Genomic DNA, 27,831 nt, shown 5'->3' with positions numbered 1-27,831 from the left:
AAGCCAAAATGCAACCTCAGTTGTAGAGTACAGAAAAGCAGATCTCATTGTCAGATAGGTTATTTCACCTCATCTCCCAAAATAACCACACACACACACACACACACACACACACACACACACACAGCTTGTGGGCTGTTATACGTGCTGTAGAGGTTAATTTACCGGTCCTCCTCCGATGTTCATCTCCCAGTGCCTCATAACCTCTCCTTCCCGCTCTGACATTTTCACTTGTAATAAAGCGTTCTGGTGCATTGGCTCCTGATGGAAACAGCGCTGTGCAGGGAAAAGAGAGCAGGCACGAGCAGAGGGAGAGGATGCAGATAGAGCAAGATGAAGGACTCAGGTGTTTCAGTCGCCATTTCAAAAGAAGGAGAAGCACCGTCATTGTCAACCTGTGATGGAAACATGCACAGCAGCCTATTTACTGAAGTGTCCTTTGACCTTTTGATCCTTTAGTAGATCAATGAATGGATTTATTGCATTTTGTTGAATTAAATTGGCCTCTTGAACCGTGAAATTATCTCACGCAAAATATGTACCGCTCCAGCTCTATTTATGCACCTTGTAGAGCAGCTGTTCCCGGGTCTGCTCAGACAGCATGTACCTGTGGGGTCAGAAACTCCATTCAGCAAGCGATGCCAATGTTCTAAAGCTTCAGCTTCAGGCGCTTTTGTGCTTAAGTAAGAGGACCAGTCTCATACATTAGAGTTTAATATATGAGTGGCTACAGGGACCATTGGCTAGAGGGGCCCAGGGGCCAGAGTGACAGTGTTAAAACTGACAGAAAGAGAAGAGGGAGCTGTGATGAGCCGGGGAGCTGAACCGGTTCAGAGCCTGTTGCTATGGTAGCCATGTGGAATAAATCAGCAGCATGAATTCCATTCTCAAATGCCTTCAGCACCCCACCGACTCAGGTAGCTCTACACAGAATTTGAATGAGTGGCTATACTTCGCCAGTGTGCAGCCCATAGTCAGCAGATGAAAATGAATTTCACAACACCTTCTCGGGTGAACATGATTTTGCATTTCACAAGCACATGGCACATTCCATGTGTTATATCGCAAGAGAAAACAACTTTTTCAATGTTATTGTCAGTTGTCACACTGATGAATCATAGCGGTGCATAATGGAATTATAAAACAAACATCTTTCAAGCATTCATTGAGTTTTATGTGTGTTTTTGACTGAATGACTACTGCACAAGGCGCTCTCTACAGCTCTTTGTACCTCTTTGTCTCGGTTTGTGCAAGAGTGCGTGCATGTGTGTGTGTAGGTGTGTGTGTCTGTGTATGTGAATTGTGCGTGGATGTGTGTGTGTGTGTGTGTGTGCATGCCCATGCACGCAGACTCTGCCTCAACGTTATTGATGGCTGAATCACAAAGGTGACACCAGAGAAAGATGGTCCATCTTTTTTAATGGCAGGTATTTATAAGGGCTATAGGAGACACAACATTTTCAATCTAATTCAGAACTCTTAGTTGGAGAGTATTCAGGGAGAGTTATGAGTGGAGATATCAAGTCTTAATACAGACCAAGCTGCTCAGTATCCTCTGCCAATCACATTTTGCATGTGGTAAACACAACAAAGTCAAAACAATAAAGTGACAAAACGATTAGATAAATAAGGCACAACATGGAAAAGACATGGAAAAAGTCCAAATCCTCCAGACTCTATTATTAGCACAATCACTACAACGGATTTCACTTTTGCATCAGATGGTTCCATGTTGTCTGTCATCTCAGGATTAATTGAATATTCATGAGGCCGACTCCTCAGTCTAGCCAATGACATGCTTGGATGGTCACCCTAACATTATCATCCTTTTTTTTTTTTAAAGAGAAATGTGGTGTTCTAGATTGGTGTCTGCGGTGGTAATTATGAACCCCATCTGCAGCATCATTACAGACAAACAAGAGGAAGGGGAGATGAAGAGGGTGGAGAGAGAGAGAGAGAGAAAGAGAGAGAGAGTGAGAGGCAAAATATCAAGCAGTCAAAAGAGACAAACGACTTTTTGAAAACACAATTACAGTTACCAGATGTCTACACACAGGCCAACCTGAATTTCAGATAAATACAATATACAATACACACAATACTGTTGGTACATTTGTTCACACTTGTAGATGTGAATGCAGACACTAGGCATATAATATCCACTGATATTAACACTTTTCATCTACTGTAACTGTTTACCAAGTGCTTAAATATTCATTATTTTCAGTGAGGGCTTAATTATTATTAATACATGCCTCCAAATATCCATAATAGTGGTATTGCAAGTCATACTGTATGTATTGCAGCCATAATTGACCACATTATTATTAAAGTAGCAGTATCATGAAGCTTAAAGCATTTTTCACCATACAAAAACAATACAACACTATATTTCCAGTTTACTTTATGACATCTAAACAACTACAGAACTCAAAGTAGAAACCAAGAAAATAAGTTAATATAGTACCAAAAAGGAAAATAAAAAGGTCATTACCTTTAACATAATTGTTTTTTTTCTCATAACACATACAGTAAGATTTTAAGCTTGCAGAGGTTTGGCTAAGCAGTCTCTGTGTGCGTGTGTGTTGGCGGTTGGGTTGGGCTGGGTCAGTCCAGAGGAGCCGATATACAATCTGTCTCTTCGGATCAGAGGCAGCGTCGCTCAATCAGTCGTTCAACTCCTCCAAGGGCCTCTGCTCTGCTCTGCTCTGACAGATGCTAGGAGACACTAATACATACCTGATTTTACAGTATCTACCCACGGTCTGCACCAGATGATAGGTTTACACCTGGGTCCACACAGAAGGGCATACTGTAGCATATTTAAGAATAATGGAAACCCAATTTTTTGTCATGGGAGCCCAGCAGCCAAATCAAACTATCAAGAGAGATACATGTAGCTACAGTAGCTGTAGTAGCTGGGTAGACATTTGTCTATTGTTGTTTCTGTGTTATAGTGAAAACCTTTTACATGGTGCAAACACTGAGCGAGTCTGACCTTTAGACTGTGTATGTGTGTGGGTGTGTGTGTGTGTGTGTGTGTGTGTGTGTGCAGTCAGTCTCAGTTCTCCTCAGGTGTCCAGGGTGTGCCTGGGAGCTCGGTGGGAGTTCTCGTCTCCCCGCCCTTTCCCTCTCTTCTCGCCCCCTGGAGGAGCGTACCTCCTCTTGGTCTTTTTGCGTTTTTTATCAGAGCACCACACTCTCTCGCAGTACTCCTCTACTCTCTGGGCGTCCCCGTAGCCAATCAACTGGAGAAACTCCTTGTACCACAGCCTGGAGTGCGGGCCTGGGACTGAGGCGGGCCCTGGAGCCCTGGGGCCCACGCTGGGGCCCGGCGGGGGCCCCGCGGAGGAGCGGCAGGGAGCTGCTGCAGCTTTCTCTTCCTCCCCGTCCTCGGCCCTCTCCCCCTTGTGTGTCATCGACTCCACCTTCTCCCCTCTGAGCACGTGTAGAGTGATGCGTAGCAGCGCGTGCACATATCCGTGTTCCACTGTCTGGCACACGTACACACCGGCATCGGAGCTTCTCACACGCAAGAACAGCAGCCCATGGGAGGTCATGATCACTCGCTCATCACCTCGGACCTAAATGGAGGAGAAAGGGAGTGCAGCAATTTAGATGACTGCTGCATCGCATTGCATTTACTCCACTACAAAGAGGAAGTGTTATGAAAAATACAGGACTAATAAAGGATAAATGAAGGAAGGTGGGTGCTTGAGTAATGCATTCAATACCGCCACTTATGTACTTAAGGTACTGTAAAGTATATCACTATTTTAGGTTTGTGTTTGCAGTGGTATAACCTTTCTGTTTAAGTGTGATAGAATGGTTTACTAATAAAGAATAGATGAAGGGATGGTGGTACCTCATTAACGCACTCAATACAGCTGCTTCTGTATTTTTCAATGCATTGTATATCTTCTGCTTGGAATATGTGTTAAATTGTGACAGAATATGTTTGCGTTTGTATTTTTTGCATGCATCAGTGCTTATAACTCACCTCTTGTTTCTCTCCTGCTCTCTGTAAGAACCAGAGGACCTTGGCCTGCAGCGATCGAGGGGTGCACTCCAGCAAAGTGCTGTTACTCTCCACCCCATACACCAGCCTCTCCTCAGCCCTGTGCCACTGCTCCTCTACACACATACATACAGACACACACACACACACACACACATCACAAAAGATAGTGGTGCCAAGCTTGAGATAGCAGTGAACTCCTGTGACCCTTTATTAAATGACACACATACAGTAGATTGCTCTTCTAGCCCCGTCACTTGCCACAATAGAAGCACATTGGCCCCTCTCACCTCAGCCAACTGCTATGGCACATCAGGAGGTTACATTTTTATAATGAGAAGCTATGCTGGAGCAGAAAATCATCAACTCATTAAGTTCACCAGCACCTTATTGGAGGTGCAGATGGATTTCTGAATCACAACCTCATTTTCACCACTGATTGCATACAGTATTTGATTGACAAATAACGCACCAATAAACACACACACATGCACGTGTGCATGCATGTCCACACACACCAAACACATGCACACACACACACATTTGACACAGAAATCACACACACTAACCATTAATTTGCAGCCCATTGCACAGCTGGACGGCGTTGCCATGGCGAACATCCTGCCGCCTGAATCGTCTGCTGAGAAAGGAAGCAAAGGAAGTAAAGAAAGAATCATTTTGAAGATGTGATGAAAGGTGAGAGGTGGGTGAAAGGAGAGAGAGAAAGCAAGCAAGTTGGAGGGGCAAAAAGAGAGACAGAGAGAGAGAATGATCATGTGAATACTGATAGACATTACATAACACCTGGCTGTCATGTCTGTCAGTGCCTGTGATAATGAATTGGTAAACAGGCATTGTGAGATTCAGAGCATGATGCTATGATGGAAGAGAGTTGCTCTGGTAAAGGTGGTAACAACTGATATGTCACATGTCTGCAGGGAGAAAAGATTGACCACATGTCACAGCTTTCATACTGTGGTAGAGGTGGTGGTGGTGGTGTTGGTGTGTGTGTGTGTGTGTGTGTGTGTGTGTGTGTGTGTGTGTGTGTGTGTGGTGTTACCTCTTGGTGTAAACTCCAGCAGGGTAGTATCTGGAGCAGGTTAGGCCATCCCAGGCACAGTAAGGGTCTCTGGCCAGACAGCAGTCAGCACACTCTGAGCCGTACAGGTCACACTGATGCAGTCTGACCTGGGCCACACCCACCTCCGACCCCACATACAGCTGTTGCTGTGGACCCAACAGCATGGACCGTTGATGTCAAGACAAAATGTAAATTTCATCTATTTTTGTCTATCCCTTCTGTCTTTACTCCATCCAATTAGACTACAAGACACGAGTGGAAAAGTAGGCTACAGTCTATCTGAATTATGTCAATACAAAGTAAAGCACAGTGTTGCAATGTTATCATCTTGTGGCTAAACAACAGAATTGCAGTTAATCAACAACAGTGTAGAGATTAAGATGCTAAAACCTCCTTACCCTTTTAGCTGATATTATGATCTCTGTTATTGGTGCTGGCACCTACGAAGAGGTAACATTTTACTGTCTTTCAACAATAAAGTTGAATCAACGGCTGAACAAATGATGCAAGAATGAAGTGACAGTGGGGAGCTGAGATAGAATTAAAGTGGTTGTCATCGTAGAGACCTCCCATCATGCTTCTATGCTGGATCTGTCTGTAATTAATATGGCAGCTGCCACCACAGACTTTTCAAATGTAGCTGAGCTAAATAGAACTGAAATATTGAAACCACTCAAAAGGCTACTTTGAGCTCCCTGACAGCAAAAAGGGCATCAATTTATTTTCCAAACAATTCCTCTTAGTGATGGAGCAATAATGCAGCAATAATGGGCTATTAGATGCATTGTATGCAGTAAAATGTGGAACTTATTTAATTACAAAATCTGTATTGCTCCAAACATTTTGGATGTCAAAATAGAATATTTACCTTGAATACTTGCAGCTCTTCCAGCAGCACCTCCTCCACAGTGTCTGTGTCTTTGTTGTAGATGGTGATCACTTTCAACACCACTGAGTCATCTAGGAATGAAATGAAGAGACACTAGGCATGAATGTTACACCCCGTGCCTACTCAGTTGAAGGCTAACAGTACTGTATGTAGTTGCCTTGACATCAAAATGGCATAGGCATATGAAGCACAAAAAATCACAAAATTCTATTCAATATCACAACAAACTCACTTTTTTTGCTTTTTTATTTCAGGTTCAAAACTGTATATGCAAATTAATGCATTATTTTTCAACACGTGACAAAAACAATGAGATGGATGTATCCAACTGTTGCATCCAGATGCTTGCACTTTTGATGTATATAACTTCAAGATTAAGAGAGAGAGCAAACATGTTACTTCAATAAGGCTGAGGTTCTCAACCATGGCATTATGCACTGGTTTAAGCACAATGTATATTCATCCTTCCTTGTGTATATACCAGTGCCGATGTAGAGGACATGGTAGTGTCCATCCTGGGCCTGGACCCTGTCCACAGCAATCTGGGTCAGCTTTCTCCGGCCCGGCTCTGTCTGCAGCAGGACAGGTCTGCGGTGCAGGGGTAGGACGGGTCGATACATCACAGGATGGGAGCGCACAAACCGCAAAACCTCATCAGGAAACTCCTTGGAGCTGGAGAAGCCACCGCCGTTCACTTTACTGGCACACTGACGAAGAGATGGAGGGGTGGAAGGAGTGAGAGTGGAGAAAGGGGGAAGGGAGGGGAGGAGGACGGAGCTGCTGTATATTGTACTGGTACTATATGCAGTGTAGAAAAAAAAGCTGACATGTTTTAGTCTGGCTCAGGCTGTCCTCGTGTGACCCGCTGAGGTAGCTACAACAGTGCTGACATTCACCAGCGCTGTCCTACATAGCCTCAACACTCTGCCTCTCAAAGGGCATCTGCCATGGACACAGACAAATGGAGAGTGCTGTGAATGCATAATGCCGGTGCATCGGGGAATTAAATTCTATAAATATTACTTTACTCAGACTTGTGAGACTCACAGATCCAGGCCGAGGATAGGGGACCCTGTCCTCGTAGGGTGTCCAGTGATGCTCAGGTCTTTCCCGGTAGGCGAAGGGACCATTGAAGGCTGCTCTGATGTCATCCATGTGATAGACACACACAGCGTAGCCTTTAAACACAGCGCTGCAAGGGAAAGTTTCAATGGTGATTTGATAGTATAGCAAAATTGCGTCTGTAGGATGAGATGCAGATTTCATCCTCCACTGACCTTGTTGTGCTGAAGAGGCCAAAGATTTCTGGGTTCTTCTCATCCTTACTCTTGAGCACAAACACATCCTCTAAAACACAAAAAGTAAAATCCTTTTTTTCTTTTTAGCACATACAAATTTCCCAGTATAACCAGTCTCATAGTATATTTATGCATTGGGAGCAAGTAAAAACTAGCTTAGCACTAGTTACATGCTTGCCAGCAGTAAATAATGTAACGTGTGTTTTTCTTTGACCACAAACCCTGAAGGCCACGAGCTGAAACTTGCTGGAATTTCCTCTTTGCCTTCCTATAAAAGTTACTACTGTAGGCAAGTCAGACAAGCACAGTTCAACAAGGACCTAATAAAAATCCTATAGCCACTTGTGATATCAGCAGATCTAGAGGGATCTCGACGTAGATGCTTATCCTGCTGGCAAGCATAAGATACAAATATCAATATTCAGTCATCTCAAGACATGCAAAAACAGATATATCCCTACCGAGCTCATCAAAGTGTGTATCAATGCCATTGGGCCCGGCCACAGAGCAGATAAGACGAGTTTTCAGGAAGGAGCTCCATCTGTTCACCAACATTCTCTGTCCTCCTTGGTCATTCTGAGAGACAAGAGGGACATATGGCGTTTGATGGTACTCAGTAGCTTGGCTTTGGCATAATATAGTTTTGGCTGATGTGAAAAGGAGTTATATTTGCATTCTCACCGCACAGACTCGCCCAACACGGGTGTAGACAGCCTTGTTCGCCCCTTCAGGATCCATCTCTCGCTCAGTGAAGAAGAAGTAAACCTTATCATCGTCCCTGTCATCGTTATCAGGAATAACTGCTGACCCAACAAATTTAGGTTCTGCAGAAAGAATGTGTGTCAAAATGTCTGGAGTGAATGTTTCATAACAGAAAGTCAAATGAATTACAACACAGATAGCTGTGACATACCAGGCATACCATCAGAGCTAATCAGATATTATGACTATTTAGGATTGTATTGCTATCACAAGCATTGTACAAATCACCAGATGTTAGTTCTGCCCTGCAAACTGCCTCATAGTGAACTGTGCTTCAGGATGAGTGCAATGATCTGATGAGCTACTGGTGCAAACACTATGTCCATTATATACTGATTATGCATACTATATTGTGTATTTCATATTAGGCATGTCTGAGTAAAAAAATGTAATCTCTACCAAGCTATTTATAAGAACAATATTGGAAAAGATCATATTTTTATTTTTTAACAATAACAACATATAAATCCTATTTCCCTTTTTAGGGTTACTTAAATAGCACAGTAGTGTGAGGAGAATTGTTGATGATTAAAAAATAAACTAATAGCACAGGCACATAAGACCTCAAACAGAATCAGTAGTGGAAGGCATATCTACATCCTCACCAGTACCATCTGTTTCCCTTTAACCATGTGATTTAAAATCAGAGTTACCAAGCTTGTGGAGAATCAATCCAACCTAGAAAACAAGGTCTTATACTATAAATAATAATATTTCACCTGAATTAGTAACAATCTTGGTTGCTTTGTTTTCCAAGTTTTGAGACAGACTGAGAGAATTATGTTCCTGTTAATACACAGTCAAATAACATTTTACAAAGTATTTTCTGTATTTTGAAAATACAAATTAAACATGCTTTTAATTTAATATTAAGTCTTGTAATCTTTGCTTCTAATTTATCGAAATCTATTTTTGAATATTTGTAATTTGTAACGAGATATATTTATTTGCACCCATCGCTGGTTGTCAGGGAAGAGATAATCATTTTCCTGTAAGGTACACCAACCATTGAGCTGCTGTCTGTCGTCTCTCTCAGTGCGTGTGTAGGTCTGGTTGTTAAGTCGACACAAAGCTCCATCATTCTCCCAGTAGTCTGTGTACAGGCCGATATACAGCTCTCCTCCTAATGCACACACACACACACACACACACAATCAAACGAACAATAGGCATAATTAATAGTAATATGCTATTATACTGCGATCCATTCTGATTACAAATACTGACATGTAAAAAAAGCCCACAAGATGGCAGTATTGTTCAAAAATCTCTTCAATGTGAGATTGCTCCAAATGTTTTCATTCAACTAAAATGAAAACATGTAATGCAAAGTCACAACTGGTGGTTTGAAAATGAACAACTCTGCTGATGGTGAGTTGATGAGCACTACAGTGTCTTACTGGAGAGCGTGGAGGTGCAGGAGCTGTTGGGGTCGTAGGGGCAGCGTCCTCTCCCACTCTCAATACTCTCCTCTTCCAGAACGAACAGCCTGTCCTGAGGACACCACACTGTTAGAATACAGACAACACAAGCACACACACACACACACACACACTCAAACACACAGACAAACTCCAGGAGGTGATGCGAGGATGGTGAGAGAGAGAGAGAGAGAGAGAGAGAGGAGGGGTGGGGATGTCTGAGAGACAGAGGTGACTGGGAGAGAAAAGGGATCGGAAAGTGATGAATGAGAACGAAGAAGGAAGATAGATGAGACACGGAGTGATGGATGACCAAATGAAGGACTGTTGTCTGAATGTGTATAGCCAGCTTTGCTCTGCTCTTATATCTTACAGAGTTCACTGCTTCCACTCGTCTGATCTGGCTGCCCCGCACAGCAGGTGGCACACACACACACACACACACACACACACACACACACACATCTGAACTCCCTATAGAACCGCAGATCATCCTTTCTGGGCCACCGCAGTGTTTATGACTGTCACTGGCAGATCAGAGGGGATGTCTTATATTGATTTATGAGTAGCCATGGAACCCCACTGTGCCGTGCCTGCAGCCCAGTGGACGACTGTAACAGAAGTCAGTTGCTGCTTAAAACTCATCCATCACATGTCTGCGACCTATCAAAACCAAACGGGATTTGTAAAATAGGTCGAATCAATGTTATTGTACATACTCTGAAATGTGAGGGTCATTTCATAGATTGATTCAGTTAGTACAAAAACGGGACTTTTTATATTAAAACCTGTCAGCCTGTGGTGCATAAATATTTGATTTGTTATGCATTGTTCGCCTTGATACATGGCGACAATTGCATTCTATAACACTTTATGGTAAGAACATATTGCTCAATCAGGCTTAATAGTAAGTCTAGACTACATGTAATCTCATATACCGCATATGAAATTTAGGGGAAGCAACCCATCAGTCAAAGAGAGGCTACATACACATAACTCCGCCAGCTATAGCTGAGTCCAGTTTTGTTGAGTTTAAGTTTGCAGCTATAAAAATTCCATTGATATGAGCGATGGTTGAGCGTGGTTCCTGTTTGGAAGGTGTGACTGACCTGACCCACTGGACCAGGGTGTTGGAATGCAGGGTGGAAACCTTTCTCCCCTCTCCCCTCTCTCTAGATACACCACAGATACACACACCTAGAGAGCTGTTCAGTGTAAACATCTGGGGGATGCCTTTCACACTCATGCACATTTACACATGCACACACACAAGTATGGCACGCTAGCTTGCATGCACACTCCTATCCACCCGCCCACACACACACACCTGATATTGACCCACAGTATGGAGCAGGAACATTATTCTTCTCTGTCCTCAAAGTCCCTCCTACAGAAAGTAGAGCCTCTGGTCCTGTTATCTATTCATTCAGAGGTGGGTAACACCACTACTGGGGCAGTAGTGGTGTTAGCTTTTCCAGTCCAGAGTGTTGTTGTAATGCTCAGACAGTGAATCATATAAAAACAAACCCTGTCCCAAACAAACATTCTCCCTCTCCCTCCGAAGGAAACACAAACCCAACTCTCTCTCTCTCTCTCTCTCTCTCTCTCCCTCTCTCTCTGTCTTTCTCATCTCCTCCTCTCTAAGATACACATTGCTCCACGTCTCTCAGAGGATAAATTAATCTACAGTAGGATGTGCTAAGTGTTTAACAGCTCAAGTGTTCTAGCTGGGTAAGCAGTTGTAGAAACTTTTAAGTCCCAGCTAAAACATTACAAAGCCAAAGTGTTGAGAAACGTCTCAGCTACATGGGACCATCTGCAGAGAGAACAGTGTACAGTGGAATAGAAACATCTGAAACTTGGCTGACAGTATAAAGATATAATCTGCAACATTTTCATATAAATAAATGTTTGTTTTGCTACTAGGTCTTTGCAAGGAGAAATCCCCTGGCACACAAGGGGGTGATGTGTTTTACGTTTCGGGCAGCAGCAACAGCGGTTTGTTTGGAATAAGTATTTGGTATAAACAAAAGAAGAACTTGGTAGATAGTATGATAAGCAATAACCACCATGGACCATGAACAGACCAAGAAAACAGTGGCACCTCTAGAAACTCAAACTTCATCAACAGAAAATCCAAGAGAAAACATATGACGGTACTCGCCACACTGTTTGATTGTGAAATGATCACTAGGGAAAATACCACAGCAGTGATCACTTATCACCAAAGATGTCGCCAACAAAACAAAACAAAACAAAACAAAAAAGGAATGTGTGGATTACCACTTAAAATCTTGGTTCTTGCACTCAGCTCTCTACATCTTTAATAAGTCGGTCTGTCCTTGGGACTCACCTGCCCTGTGTGTCCCACCCTGACCAGTGTACAGACAGGGTTAAAGGCTCCTGTCCCGCAGGCCAACAAGTGGGTCTGGTTGTACTGCTGCAAGACCTTGATGTAGTTCGCACACTCCGGCTGTGGGGAGAGATAGAGGGATGAAGCAGAGAGGGGGGATGGTGTTGGGTGGAGGCAGGCAGGGAGAGAAAATGGTGTATAGGGAAAAGGCCAGGTTTTTACTGCATCATCCATAACATCAATACTTCAATAGGTTGAACAAAGGTTAATGAGCACTATGAGATATTCTAATCAATAGATATGTTTTAGTGGTGACAGAATATAGAATATATATATGCACAGTATGAGTGTCTCTTACCTTCTCCCTGCCCTTCATTAGACACTCCTCTATCTGAGACTCAGTACTGGCCCAGTGGATCTGCAGAGAGAACAGTTGCACTCAAATTTACAATACTTCTGTTTGGTTTTAATTGAAATAGTAGTAGTAATTGAAACAATAGTATTAGACAGTAGTAGAATCTTTGATCAGCCAATCATTATCTATACTGCCTCAATGTGATAATAATATGATTGTAATATGATAATACTGTCTACATTTGGTCGCATTACGATATTACAGATACTTTCATATGGTTATTCTGCCACTGTTTCAATGTTTTATTCAATAATTCAGTCAAAATGAAAAAAAACATACACTGTTTTATACTGCAGTTAGTATGCACACACTGTCATATGCTCTGTATGTGTACACACACACACACATACACACACATACACACACCCACACACACACACACACACACACACACTGTTTGGCTAACCTATTGCCCCATGGGTGTAGGAGTTCAATATGCCTCACACCCTGACAGGCCTACCTCTCTGTGGTGTGTGTTAACCCGGTCCAGGCTGAGGGAGTACAGGGTGTTCTTGGCCCCCACATAAAGCCTCTCGTGGCCCTCGTCCAGCAGCATGGTCTGGGGCTGGAGCGAGGCCCCGTGCCCCTGGAACACCCAGGTCCTGTTCAGCTGCCATAGCTCTGCGCACATATCACACACACAGATAGATAGATTAAGACAAAAGACTATAAAGACACAATAAAAGTCAGCATGACCATGGGTTTATAGGGAGAGTGTGGTAAGATGAGCCAATTTTTACTTACTATTCCACTTACTTTTAACATGGGGGTTATTTGGTACTTGACCGCCATGAAAACCATATCAACTACTCACCAAGATCGGATGCAGCTGGGACAAATTTGTAGCATTTGTAGCATTTGAATGAGGTCACAAAAACACGTTGGTGAACAGATTCAACATGTCCCGCTTTTAAGACAATAAAGCAGTCCTGGGTCCGTCGTCATTTTGCATTTTTATTCTCAGTTTACACTAAAATTTGTATTTAAAAATAAAAGTACATCCGGTCTTCCAGACAGGAACTATTTCTCCTAAATGGTATCCCTCCGCTATGTTCTCTTCTGTCAATGAAAATGCTATTAGGCGAAATTATCTTCTAAAATGTTGGACCAACAGTCAGCTGAAAAAAGTAGAGGGATCTGTTGTTGAATATGTTCACGAATGTGTTAAATGTAAGCTTTCGAGCTATTTTTGCGGCCTTATTCAAATTAATGTGAGGTAAAAATCTGAATGCTGCAAACTCGTCCAGCTGCATCCGATCTTGGTGAGTAGTTCATATTCTGGTTTTCATGGTGGTCAAGTGCCAAATAACCCCCATGTTGAAACTAAATGGAATATTGCTTTAAGATGTCCTCTCGGCAAGGAAGTCAGTCGGGCGCCACCTTGGTAACACCCCTTGGGCAGCAATTTTGTGACAAACAAGACAAGACTCCTATCTCTTTGAATGGGGAGTCATCTATATTTAAATATATGGCTATATCTATATCTATCATAGCCAGAGCAAAATGAAGGGTACTTCCTAAATGTATCATCACATGACAAAAATGTGTACAGTTGCCTAGATACAGGGGCTGTGTCAACTTACCCACCGGCTCATCTTACCCCACTCTCCCCTACATATTTTACAGAATGGGGACACTAATTGCTCTCACACCGAAAACATTATATAGATAGATAGATAGATAGATAGATAGATAGATGTGTATTTGCTTTCTTATAGGGTAGGGTCTGAGAGTAGGTTGCCCTGCAGACTATACAGCCTAACAATATCAAATTCGATCAGTTCCCCCTCGGCTCAAGGGATTTCCAACTGCTCCAGTAACCTGCTCCTGAGTCCCAACTGCTCCCGTGGCCAAGGGCACATTGCAACATGTGTTTCTGATTCATAGCTTCCCCAGAGGACGACAGAGAGCAACAACAGGGTTATCTCTCCATCTCGCCTCTCCATCGCTGTGCCATCTATTCCTCTTCTCACTCAGTTCAGCCGAGCTTCTATGTGTTGTTGGCTCGCTCATACATCACATCTTTTTTTCATCATCGCTGAAAGTTCACAAATATGTACACAGGGAAACCCGGGGAAACACAAGGAACTCATACAGGAAAAAATGACAGAATGAGAATGACAAGAGTATGCATTTCAAGTGGAACTAAAAAATAACAAACAGGCAATAATGATGATTTTGTTTCCTCAAAGATTTGCTGGAAGACAATAATAAATTCTGAAGTAACAGTGTAGTACAAACAGGCCTCCCAGGCACTAACAAGGACTACCTCCAACCCTGGACATCGCTCAAGCATGAAGGCACTCCCAGCACTAGAAACTTCCCAAAGCCTTTCCTACAAGGAGGATTGGAAAGAAGTGGGATATGAGTCCTGGGAAAGATGCTGTGATAATGGGGGAGGCATTTGATCTACACAGTCCAGTCTGTGGCCTCTGTACCCAGGAGGAAGCGCTTTCATCAGACGGGAAACGGAACCATTCTCTTTATCAGGCGTCGGTTGACGTTGCCCTAAGGCAGAGAGCATGGCTCAGCTTTCCCATTGACAATCTTGTCTGTATTAATTAAACACAGCACAAACTGATTTGAGATCAACTGTCACTCCCTGTCAGTCTAACTTAAAGTGGTTTTACTGCCTGGTTTAAAGAGAAAGCAACGGACTGTGACAAATACATATGGATATATATAAACACAAACGGAAACAAACATAGATTGATAAAGACATGTATTGCATTTTTTGCTCAGATTCTATACAAACATGCTTGGCTGCACGTATAGACACACAGATACACAGACACACACATGTGGGTACACACACACACACACACAGTCTGATTGGACCTGACAGGCTGGTCCCCTATACCTGCCTGTCGGTGAGCTGCTGGAGCGCAGGCCACAGGGTGAAGGACTCAAGCTAAGTGCTGAAGCCCCAGAGTGTTGCACTTCCAGGGGGTCGGACCGGCCTAAAAAACCTTTGGGTCCAGGAGCTCATGACTGGGTGTCCTTGAAAGAAGAAAGGGGGATCTGGTGTGTGTTAGCAGACCTCCTGAAACCTCGGACAGATGCAGCCAGAGGAGTCTAAGATGTAATATCAGTACAGTACAGGCCTGCAGGATTCTCTTCATTCATTCTACTCCCATACCCAAATTAGACCGTCGATACTCCTCACCAGCAGATTCCCCTTAGAGGAAGAGGGGAAAACACTGGCTACCATCACCTACCCGCCTACTGTCTCCTCAGGCAAAACTCCCTTGTAATACTATGCCAAGCTTTTAGCTGCCCCAAATAATGCCAAGTCTTCTCCAAATGCTGCTTCCAGGGGGCAATGCTGTGATTTGTTTTTCTAGCATCTGTATGTTTTTAGAGATACTTGATCTCCAAGATAGAGACAGAGAGTGTTTATCCCATTTTTGCAGATCGCTCATAGCAACGCCATATACCCTGTGGAAGGTTCTGTTTGTTTAAAATGCTATTAAATCTCCATAGAGGAGAGAGTGACTGTGTTTATTTTGCAGCTATTAAGATATCTATGGTAGAGACAGGCTGACTGTTTGTTTGAGTAGCATTAGATCTCTGGTGGTTAGGTGGCAGCGACTGAGGGGATATGGCAGTGGTGTTCTGCCAGGGCTTAGACGATGTTTCCTGTAATTATCTAATCCACGTACTTAGAGCTCTCTCTCTCTCTCTCTCTCTCTTTCTCTCTCTCGCTCTCTCTCAACCTGCGTTTGGATCAAGGACAGCACCCTCCTAACATTCCTTTCCACCTTTCTAGAGGTGTTAGGGTGGCTTTGAAACAATCAGCTCCTTCTTTATGCGGAGCCAAATCTGCTAGCTCTTATTCAGATGACAGACTGAAATGGCTATTGAGAGCGATGGAGTAAACAGTGCATCAGCCAAACCCTGTTTCCATCCACTTTTCACTTGTCTTCAGTAATAATGAAGAGTGGCAACTGATTCATATGGAAACATACACACACAGAGATGCATAGACAAGCACACACACACGCACGCACGCACACACACACACACACACACACACACACACACACACACACACACACACAGACACCGCTTGTTTACATGGAAGCAGTTGCGACGATACTACAGTGAAAGAAAGAAAGAAAGAAAGAAAGAATGACAGAAAGAAAGAGAGCGCCTCCTAACCAGTAAACAAATAAAAGTCCACATAAATGGGAATAATGGGTGACGAGGATGATAATAATCATGTTCATAATCAAAGATGATGATTGATCAGCTAATTATAAATGATTACAATGTAGTCATAAACAGCAATTAGCTGATCCTGTGATTACACTGACACACCGAGGTGTTTCAGATCACACAGTGCCGGTAAAAAAAGGTTTCTGCTCTGTCATTATGTGAACCAGTTACAGACAGTTGCAGTGACTGTTCGGCCACCTCAGACTGACGGAAAGAGGGGATTTCCACACTTCTTCTTTCCCTTCTCTCTCTTCCCTCCAAGTCGTTCTCCCCATCTGCAGCCAGTGAGTGCTTTGCCGTCAGCTAAGGAGCTGAGAGGAGGAGGAGGGTGTTTCTCCAACAGCAAACGAGCCAGGGAGACACACGGCCCTACTGTGCTCCCACTTCAAATGGAAAAGAGCGAGAAAAAGGACTCCCTCAAGACAGACACTTTCATCGGCTGTCTGCAGACTGCTGAGTGATGCCTGGGAAGATTTGCTGAACTGAAATCAAAATAAACTTCCTGATCTCCTCTTTATCCAAGAAGGGAAACACGGTTTTCGTGCACCAGGGAGAGCACTGTGTATGTGTGTGTGTGTGTGTGTGTGTGTGTGTGTGTGTGTGTGTGTGTGTGTGTGTGCACGCACGTGTGTGTGTGCATGTGTAGAAACCTACTTTTGATTGTAGGTCTCTGAGCAATGGGGAGGAAAATATTCATGTTTAGTCAAAGAAACCCAAGATAAATGCACACAGGAGGTCATAAAAAAGTTACTCAGGAAACTTAAAAACACAAATTAAATTTTGCTATCATAATTTGATCTGTTGCCAATACTAACTACACGTTTCATGTCAGACATTGTGCCTGTGGCAGGCAGTCTCCTTTGTCCAGAGACGTAGTTTAACTTACTGAGTAATGGGACTTGTGTGCTGTAAAAGAAACAAAGAGAAATACTGAAGTGGGTTGGGGTAAAGGGGATAAGAATAAGGAGCGAGTCTGTTCCGCTTGTGCTGCCGAGGCCTGAGCGAGACTGAGGAGCCCCCGGGGGTGGGGCCAGGAGCTGGAGGGCTGGGGTGTTATGCCATTATCGGTACGGCCTTGTGTTCCCGTATCCCCCTGTGTGAGGGAATGATGTCACTGAGCAAAATGAAAGCCACATGGAGTGTCGGAGGAGAGAGAGAGAGAGAGAGAGAGAAAGAGAGAGTCTGAAGTGTGTTTCTCAGTAATAAAGATGAAGTGTAATTCTGTAATCTAGTCGGTGGCATAAATCAGGAGAGTAGCATTAACAACTGACAGTAGATGTTATGATTGGCCTGAACAGACATATGCTTCTTCATCAAGCACTACAGGTACGTAAGCACAGACATATGTAATCTATTAATGCACTTTCTAAACGGATTGTGTTGTATTTGACTGACATTTAATCAAGCTCCGTCCCCATCTGTTCCAGAGCCTCAACCACAAGGCCTTGGAGCTCAGATGAATTTGTTTCTGATGCACAGTAAGCTTGCATCTTCCATACTCGTCAAGATCCCCATACACTATAAACAATATCAAGTGATTTAATTGCTTTAATGTTGCTTAAACATTAAATGCTTCCTAACTGCGTCGTAAATTGAAGAATAACATGATATATTCATGGAAGTAAACAAGGCAAAGAACAAGTGGAACTGACTCAAGATGGTACTAAGTGGCTTGAATGACTAAGAAACTAATTTTCATACAGCTTCATTTGACATGACTTTTACACTTTGACAGTTTATAATTTACTTGATTTGGAAAAGATTACTGTAACGACTGAGAAACTCGAGTGACATATCTAGAGCGATATTGACACAGCAAAAAAAAACAGCTTGATCGAATCCTTAAATGCCAGAACAAGTCGAAAACCGAAACCAAAGTTTATTCTCATGTTTAACGTGCATTGTGCTTGTAACCAAGACCACTATATTACTCGTGACTGTAAGTTGAAACAATGATTTTCAATGCTGGGTTTGATGATTTAGTGTGTATGGAGTAACCATATTCCAGAGAGCGGTCCTCTCTCTCCCACAGGTTGGCATGGAGAGATAAAGGCTGGCAATCTGACACAGATCTGTCTGGTAGATGCACTGCTTTTTTACTGCCAAGCTACAATAAACAATAGCTGCTTGGCATCTCTGTGTCTTGAAGTGCTCACCCCACTCTCTCTCTTCTTCTTCTCATTTCTTTCTCTAATATCATTATAGCATTCTCTCCGAAGACGCCGGAAAACCGAGTAATTTCTGTGCTTTCTCTCGCTTTCCCGTGTCACGAACTTAACTCATCTCCTCTCCCTGGTCCCTTCACAGAGAAAAGGTCAGAGAGGATATTAGAGTTTCACCAGCTGCCTTCCCCTCTGGACATCTCATTAACGAACCGGAGAGCACACACGTTTCACAATGGGAGAGAAAAGTAGGCAGCGACTCACACATACGAAATGAAAGAGAGAGAGAGAGAGAGAGAGAGAGAGAGAGAGAGAGAGGGGACGTAAGGGAAATATCCTTTACCCTTTGCTGACCTAAGAGGGATGATTTACTCTATATAAGTCCATATAGGATATAAGGTGCGTGTCATCGCCCCATGACTGAGATCCTAAGTGCTAAATGTTAATTACAGGTCTCCGCACATGTAGGCGGAACAGAGTTAATATGACTCTTCACTTCGCACATTAGCTTTAAATAGGAAAAAGAAAATCCCCTCTCATTTCAGGCAGGCAGGACTTTATGCCACACTGGTATTCCCCATCTCATCACCTACAGCTACATCATTTAAAGGTAGCAAAGTATATAGAGAGAGGCCTTTTCTTGTCTGGAGAGGAAGGTTTAAAATTACAGCTCAGAGGGGGGTTCCATACATCAGTAATTGCTACCTGAGTTCACTGTGTTGACACATGCGCGCGCACCCACGCACGCACACGCACACACACACACACACACACACACACACACACACACACACACACACACACATGCACAAACAGCAATATTGGAGATAATATATTTTAATGGGATGCATTTAAATCGCATTAAGTCTAACATACCTGTGAATGCCGCCATTCAACCGTTGTAAGTCAACCCCTCCCACCGCTCTGAAACATTCTGTACAGCAGAATGTTTGATTGAAAAGTCGCTGAAACATCACCCCCAACCCCAGCTCCCACCGCCCAAATTTCAGAATTAAGCTGCTGTAGAAAGACGAAAATGTCTATAGAAGTTCCAACATCTGTTACAATAAGCCAATGTATTAGCACCAGCTGTGTGTGCTCTCCTACTTTCTCAAGATACAGTGCGTGTGAGGCGTATACCAAAATGAACACGGCAGAAACACAGCTCCTGAGTGCTTTTAGCATCTTTTGTTTGAATTTTCTGAGCGGTAAATGTTGGGCTAAAACAGGGAAATGACATGCGTTTATTTATATAAGCCAACGTGTATGATGTTAACCCTGTCAAAACACCCTGACATCACTGGATAGCTTTATTCACCTTGGAATATCACACAGACCTGCTGAAGAAAAATATTTATATATGTTACTAAATGATTATGACTTTTAAATAAACACGTCTTTGGCAGAAATGCTGTGGGAATGCCTGGTTAACTTAATTATTGTGAAATGCTCAAGTTTTATGGTAGCCACGCCATGTACAGTATTTACCACAGCTACTCTCACACACATTTTTACCAAACTCAGACATGTTTTAAGAAGAGATTAGCTTGTCTGCCATAAAACCTGGCAACTCGTGTTATTTCTCAGAATTTTAGTTGACATTTTGAAGATTTTTCCATCACATTGTTCATTTTTCTCAGCCAAAGGAATGCTTTTCATTGCAAACAGAAGCAGCAGTAACCACTGTTGTTCTCCCTTAGATCCTTGAATACTTCTATTCTGCTTTTTTTTCTGTATCTTCTTAAATAGATGATAGTTTCTCTAAGTGCATGATACTAGAGCAGTCCTCAACAGGTATCTATTATGTGGGTGTGGTGACAGTTCTAAGCTCACTAAACCAGGAATGCATGAATCTGATTCATTGCCTGTTGTTTCAAGACTGGGGAGCTATAGAAACCACTGCCACATTTGACACAGCGGTATGATGAGCGACTGTGTCCAATGCAAACTCAAAATCATGTTTAAGCCTAAAGCAATTGCAAACAGGACTGATTTACAGTTTGTAGCATCTTAAAATTATGCAAAAGTCAAAAGTTTTTGGAAGTGACTTTGGTCTGAATAGGTCATCATTATTTTGAAACTACTTTATCACACTCTCTGCAGTTCCATTGCTCAGCCAAGTGTTAGGACAGTGCTGTGGAGGAAGGGAAATACGTCTATGCCGGGCCACCTACCTGCAGCCCACCGTGACTTTGACACATGCTCGCTGTGCAAGAGGTTCATTAGCAACAGAATGGATGTTTGTCCTTAGGAGGAGCTCATTTCACTCCGTGGATTTGGAACCCGGAATGAAGCCGTTGCCAAAAGCCTTAGAGCTAGATCAAGACGGCCCAGATCCAAATTTTATGGCCAATAGTACGAAACATATATTCTAATTTCAGTTCTATGTTGAGTGCATTTCACTGCTGGGCATTTCTACAGTTAATCCCACAGGGATTAAGGATTTTGATTGGCCAAAAGTCCAAGCAATTGAGGTGTATTACCGTCTTATAACTTGTGTTTAAGGTCTTTGGAGGCTCTGCAGCCAAGGCTTAAGGTCAGTTATGCTCTAAAGACAGCAGACAATCTGTGATTGTAACTTAATACTCAGTGAGATTTAGGTAACAACCTTTTGGAACATGAGTTAATTGAGAGTATCGGCAATTGAAAAAAATGCTTGGGATGAAAGTCTATCAAATGTGTTTGGAAAAATCTTCACTGGTCCAGAAGTGCAGAGGAGAAGATGGGGAATAGATGAAAGAGAGAGATAATAATAATTTCAAGCCATGTATGAAGTGTTTCTAACATCAAAGCGCGGAGAGATCCATACTTCATGGTAGGAACGTTGTTCTTGAAACATGTGATAATGTGCCCAAAGGAATTCATTCCCAGAAGCCAGAAGAAAGTTAATCTGAGAATAGATTTTATTGAAAAGGAGGCAGATTTCTATTGATCCCACACTATAGCATCTGGCCATCTGGGTTGAAAATATCTTACAGTAGTGGCGTTATTCATTATTACTTATCATTATCACTCTCTTTTCTCAAGAAGAGAATCAAACTGAAATTATATGAGCTCTTCCGCCCTGTTTTTATACCAGATGTTATGGTAATATTTTCTTGGTCCTAAGGGTGAATAGTTAAAAACCACATCCCTCTCCATCTCCCTGAACTGCGTCCAAGGCATCGGCGTGCAAAGAATTCACACTATTCCGTGTGTGTGTGTGTGTGTGTGTGCATGTCAAAATGGGTTTGTGTGAGCTTATGGGTGTGTGTAAAATTCACTGGCAAAGGCCATGAGGCATATATTAAGGCTTAGATGTTTTTCATTCCATAATGATAGGATCCAACTGCAGCTCTTCATAGCGCTCTGTACTAGCCAGAACATGTATCAGCGAAGAGAGAGAGAGGGAGAGAGAAAGAGAGAGAGAGAGGGAGGGGAGAGGTGGAGTGTCAATCATAATAGCAGCTCTCCCCTCAGGCGGCTAATTAATTGGGTGATATGAAAGTCACAGGTATTACAGATATTGATGTGGCATTTATGACTAAGCACATCAGCACAGTTCTGCTCACTCTGTTGACATACAAACTTAACATTTAGCCAAAACTCCCTCTTTCTTTTTTCTCCTTGTTCTCTCACCCTCTTCATCTCGCCTGTGTTCATACTGTAGTTCATTGTGTACTTCAGTTAATATCTGCTTTCCCTCAGTGGTTTCCATCGGAAAACTGTGTCTAACTGGATGATTTCATTTTTTATTTTTTTGTTTTTCTTTAGGCTGTCATAATGTACAATACAAATGGGAGTGGAAATAAAACATAAGGCACATAACACAGATAAATAGTGTTTAAACAGTGCAGCAAGTCCTCTTCACAGATGTAACTTATTACAGAGTAGCCCACTCTCACAACCAACTCACAGCACCGTATTTATGATTTATTGACCGTCCAAATTCCACACCTATATTCGACTGTGACTAACAGGCTTATGTGGAATCATCACTTTCTGTTGCTATAGAGATCAAAGAAACAGTGAGAAAAAAGAATGTTTATTATTTACTCAAGTTTTTTATCTACAAAGAGAAAACCCTCATTGTTCTCTAAGCGATACATAGTAAACAATCACTCCGCATACCAGTGCATACATATCCATATCACACACTCCCACACACATACACTCTTTCTCTCTCAGACACATAACTACATCCATTCCCATGTCCAGACACCCCTCTCTATCGCTCCACCAGTACAGAAAGCCACATTGTGGATTCTCAGCCACCATGGCCAAGGGACCAAAACAAACTAGAATCAACAGCCAGGAGAAGACCACAGGCTCCTCGAACATCAATCCACAACAGTCAGTGAGAAAAGTATGCACTTGACAGAGTCATAGTAGAGGTTCACCCCTCTTAGAGCAGCACTCCTGGTGACTTTTTCTCCACTGGCTAAAACATAAATCTTAGATAACAATCAATAACAATCCCATTAGAGGGTAGAGACAACCTGCGGCTTGCTTTACTCACAGAGGATGAAATACCAGAGACTGACCCCTTTTCCCCTAATTAATGACTTAAGTTCCATTATGTTTTCTTTTTTGGAGCATTTATTGGTGTCTTGCTTACATTTACAAATTCTACATGTATTCTGAAAAACACAATGTAGATAAGAAAAAAAAATATGTATCCAGTCTCATGCTTGGTGGTGTTTGGCGTGGTTTTCTGTGGTTGGGTTTGCCCTGCACTTTTGGGATTCGGACATAAAACCAAATATGCATTGTTTACTTAATTTTCAGTTGGCTAATTTCACCAGGAATGTGGAGAATGCCACAGTGAATAACAGCCATGTGTTGAGAGTAGAGGTCTATTAAAGCATGTAACAGTAAGTGTGAAAAAATGTGTTTGCACTGTTACACCTGTCTTGTTCTCAATCTACCATGAAGGCTCTGGGTAAGGTTGCATTGACTAGTCTGGACAGTTCTGAACATTGTGCTGTATCAACTAAACGCTTTTTTTTGCCTTTTTATTGGTGCAGCAGAGAATTTGAATCAGTGCATTGTTTAAGAACAATATTTTGCCAAACTAGATTACAAAGAAAAGAAATATGCACACACACACACACACACACACATTGCTTACCTTTGTGGGAGAGCCGTATCCTAGGGTAGATGCTGTGGGGTGTGTGTGCTGTGCTCCGCAGAGCAAAATACAGCAGCATCAGTGTCAGATACACTCCAGTCCTTATGCACTTTGCCATCCTCATCGAGACACACACTCCACGCTCATGCACGCAGTCAGCCTGTAAGTGGCAAGTCCATTCAATGTGTGCCAGCAAAAAAAAAGTCTATGAAAAGAGGAAGAGTCTACCGTTCTATTATTAGCAAGTCCCTGTGATCAATCTTTTAAAAAAAACAGAGAGCTTCAGGTATAACCATCCAACAGGAGTCTACTTAGAGATAGCAATCCACTTTCTGATGATCACCACACTGTGGAAAACTAGAGATGTCTCTGTAGCTTCTATACAGTCTCTGCTTTCCCCTATAGAAGTCTGCTGAAAGCTGCATCCACCCACTGCCTCGGTGGACAGGATAGGGCTCTGGCTATTATCCTTCTCTGGTCTTAGTAACCAGGGAGAAGAGAAGTCCAGTTGCTACATTCACGCCGCAGTGCCCACTGCTGATCTCCGTCCATATGTCAGTCCGTCTGTCTGTTTGTCTGTATGTCCGGCTGTGCCTCTCTAAAGCTCAGATCCACTCTCTCTGGTCTGATAAAAGAAGAAGAAGAAGAAGCAGGGGGAAAAAAAGCAAATCTATGAGCAGAGTCCCACCAAGGTGTGGGAAGCTGACAGCTGCTGATGTGTAAAAGCTCTATGCGTCTCTCTGTCCCAGCAGGCAGGCAGGCAGGCAGGCAGGCAGGCAGGCAGAGCCGGGGCTGCTGTACTGTATCTTCAGGCTGCGTTCCTCCTCTAGGGTCCAGTGGAGCCAGTCATTCTCTGGACGGGAGCCCAGGAAAGGCAGAGTGGGAGAGGGGAGGAGCGGGGTGCCTCGTGCCTGGCGTGCGGTCTCCCTGCACTGGGGAGGAAAGTGAAGCTCGCCCCTAACTGCACACGCTTGAACAGGCAGGGAGGATCCAAACCTCAGCTCAGACCTCAGTGAGTCAGCTTAAGCTGGTTTCTACTACTGCTACTGATCTGGGCAGGGGATACCTGCCAGAGAAGGGTGTGTGTGTGTGTGTGTGTGTGTGTGTGTGTGTGTGTGTGTGTGTGTGTGTGTGTGTGTGTGTGAGTGTGTTAGTGGTGTGAATGTGTGAGTTTGTTTGTGTGTGTGGTAGTGGGGTGGTGTGGTGAGTGTGTGTCAGTTTGAAGGGTTGAAAATTGCCTGCTTCTTCTTAAGACTTGTCTTGAGACTCTCTCACTTTTTCCCCCCACTATCTCTCTCTCTCTCTCTCTCTCTCTCTCTCTCTCTCTCTCTCTCTCTCTCTCTCTCGCTGTGTTTCCTAGGCAGGTTCTGCAAGACTCTCCCCAGCTTTCTTCTAAGAAATATTGCCTCTCATGTCACTCTCCAGACCTCCCCTCGCTCATCTTCTCCTCCTTCACCACCTCCTCTTCACTCCTACTTCCACTGCATTAACATGGATCTGAGCCAAGGTTTTCAGCCTCTTAACTCGGGCTCTTTCTTCATCTTCAATCATTGCCCTGTTTATGCTATTGTGTGTGGATAATCATTGTCATTGCCATCGTCGTTGCCGTGAATTTTCATGTAGAAGGTTTCTTTCATGGCAATTTTCTTTTCCCTATCCACCTAATCTCTCCTTCTGTTTATCTGTCTTCCCACCTCTCTCACTCCTCAATTCTGTGAAACCCTGTTATTAGTGTGTCCTTGTCTCCGGCACTTCCTCCTTTTATGTATTTTCATGCCACGCTCTCTCTCTCTCTGTCTCTCTCTCTCTATCTATCTATCTATCTATCTATCTATGCTATCTATTCACTTCTCTCTCTGTTTCTATTAGGTATTGTCAGCATTGTGTAAAATATTTATGTTAAACTCATTGTCACTCCGACTTCTATTGTGTCTTTGTAGTCTTTTGTTTTTGCTCTCCTCACAAGGTTCATAAAGAGTCCTTCAGCGTTCTGAATTTGATTAGCAAATTACACACACACATGCACACACACACAGTCACTCACTCACTCACTAAAATGAAAATAATAGCCAAGATGCGACTGGATTCATTATTGAATGTGCACATATCCCAGAAGAATGTCCCAAAGGCTTTCAGTTACTGGAGCAGAGTGCCGTCGGTTTCCTTTAAACCTCTCTGAAATACATCTGTTTCTCTCTGTCTCTGTCTCTTTCTCGTGGCTTTGTGGTGACACACACATTAACTCATGCTGTATCTTACCAGGGAAACATTCCATCAGTCTGGAAAGAAAAAAAAAAAAAATAGTTTTTCATTTTTTGTTCAAAGTTTGCAAAACTGTGTCTGGAAAATGATGAACAATTATTCATTGATATTTTAGACCTCTACATCGATAAACTGCAAACATATAACATCATACTGATTATAACAATATTACAAACTCATACACAAAGACAATGTAGACAAATAATCAGAATCAGGCTTTATTGGCCAAGTATCGCAACACATGCAAGGAATTTGACTTTGGTTAAAAGCCCCAGCTCCCGTTTCTTACATTCATACATAAATAACACCTACCCCACACATACCCCACACATACTTCCATACCACATTAATAATAATGAATAAGTGAGATGGTAGATGAATCACTGAAAGGGGGAGAGGTAGAAGGAGTGAAAGAAAGAGAGACAGATTCAAAGTGACAAAGTGTACCTATCAACAAACAACTAGCCTATAGATTAAGATGCTTAATATGGAATGGAAATTATTGCATTAAGCTGCGGCAGCTGCCCCCACCCCCCCTTCACCCCCCTGGGATCTGATGGCTCCAACTCCCACGGTCCACCTGTTCACTGCCAGAACAGAAGGACTTTGTGTGTGGAGGTCTCATAACATACACTATCTCTGTTATTCCTTTGCCTGGTGCAATTATAGACTCTCATCTGTTGTTGCGGGTGAGACAAATGTTCACAGCTTCCCCTGAGTTGACACTATCTGACTGACTGTGACAGAATTTTATCAATTCGAACCTTGTGATGCAGAGCAAGGCGCACTAACCAACCCAGGCGTTTATATAAAGACATATTTTAGTGTTGACATGTTACATCCTTACAAGGGGCGCTGGGGAAGATTTTCATTTCCTATTCCTCAAGCAGCTACTTCAGATGAATAACCATTGTATAAAGCTTAATGCGCACAGGCCATTGGACACAGCAGTTGCTCACACCAGCCCCTCTGCGACTGAATGAGTCTCTCCTTCCTTCAACCAGTCTAATAACAGTAATCAGTCAGAAATCTGCCTCAGCGCAGAAACAGCAACAGCCCAATCCCCCTCCTCTCCCCTCCCTCTTTACTATCCCTCTCTATCCCCTCGTCCCTCCCATCTCCTTGATTTGTGTTGTACTTTCAGGCCTTGATGTTTCCATTAGTGTGATTCCTGCTGCAGTAGCTTGTACCAAGGTCCCTCCCACGCAGCACTCCTACACACAGTAACCATCACAGCAGCCATATACCCATTGAAATCTGTCCTCTTATGTGTGTCCCTGGGATTTCTCCAATAGCTGGCATTCCAGATAGACCACAGAGCCAAATAATTGCATTGAGCCGGCCGTTTTCAACCAGTATAGAAGAGATACTGGGTCCAAAACATCTGAGGTCCTTAAGTGTGTCAAATATCTGAGATGGTAATATTCAAGGCTCCACATTTGACCTACACAGCTCCTCACATCACTAAATACCTTCCCTTTTTCACAATACTGAGCTGCAGCTAGAGGAAGCCTGGGTTTGTAAAAAGACTGTTTGATTGAGTGTTGATGTCTGCCGTTTGTTTTAATAGGCCGTGTCCAAACGTCTGGCGGCGCTCCTTTCATGCTCTCTGAACACAGAAAATATTTTCATTCATGTTAATGCTGTGTCAATATCCGCCCCTGTTCAACAGCAGCCTCCCCCACCTCCTGTTACACCCACAGAGGCAGACATGTAGACACACACACATGCACTTCCTCCTGCCCCCCAACACACACACACACACACACACACACACACACACACACACTGCGTATGTTCATACAAATGCCTATATGGCCATGTGCATTCAATTGTTGCTGT

General features: G+C 43.0%; 1 protein-coding gene across 2 annotated transcripts; it reads right to left on the bottom strand.

Moving 5' to 3' along the window:
• Positions 1-1,410: 1,410 nt before the first annotated feature.
• Positions 1,411-24,481, bottom strand: sema3e (sema domain, immunoglobulin domain (Ig), short basic domain, secreted, (semaphorin) 3E). 2 transcript variants are annotated; one of them, XM_071927260.2, is made up of 17 exons: positions 23,728-24,481; positions 12,698-12,858; positions 12,181-12,240; positions 11,823-11,942; positions 9,449-9,542; positions 9,055-9,171; positions 7,968-8,110; positions 7,748-7,862; positions 7,266-7,335; positions 7,036-7,180; positions 6,470-6,695; positions 5,968-6,059; positions 5,498-5,539; positions 5,079-5,245; positions 4,588-4,658; positions 4,001-4,134; positions 1,411-3,584 (listed from the first exon to the last, which is right to left on the bottom strand). In XM_071927260.2, the coding sequence occupies exons 1-17, from the start codon at positions 23,849-23,851 to the stop codon at positions 3,072-3,074; spliced, it is 2,394 nt and encodes a 797-aa protein (XP_071783361.2). In that variant the 5' UTR covers positions 23,852-24,481; the 3' UTR covers positions 1,411-3,071. The 2 variants fall into 2 exon arrangements, with proteins under 2 accessions (XP_071783361.2, XP_071783362.2); XM_071927261.2 differs by having other exon boundaries at positions 4,588-4,655.
• Between the last annotated feature and the right edge of the window lie 3,350 nt (positions 24,482-27,831).

The sequence above is a fragment of the Centroberyx gerrardi genome, chromosome 4 (genome assembly GCF_048128805.1).
Source record: "Centroberyx gerrardi isolate f3 chromosome 4, fCenGer3.hap1.cur.20231027, whole genome shotgun sequence".
NCBI lineage: Eukaryota > Metazoa > Chordata > Actinopteri > Beryciformes > Berycidae > Centroberyx > Centroberyx gerrardi.
This window is presented reverse-complemented; position numbering and strand designations above follow the sequence as displayed.

Excerpts from the sequence above, each read along its gene's own strand:
- sema3e (XM_071927260.2), bottom strand. The coding sequence starts at position 23,851 with ATGAGGATGGCAAAGTGCATAAGGACTGGAGTGTATCTGACACTGATG. Across the intron at positions 5,246-5,497 it reads TCATAATATCAGCTAAAAGG|CAACAGCTGTATGTGGGGTC; the intron begins GTAAGGAGGTTT and ends TTGGGTCCACAG. Across the intron at positions 4,135-4,587 it reads CAATGGGCTGCAAATTAATG|AGGAGCAGTGGCACAGGGCT; the intron begins GTTAGTGTGTGT and ends GTATGTGTGTAG.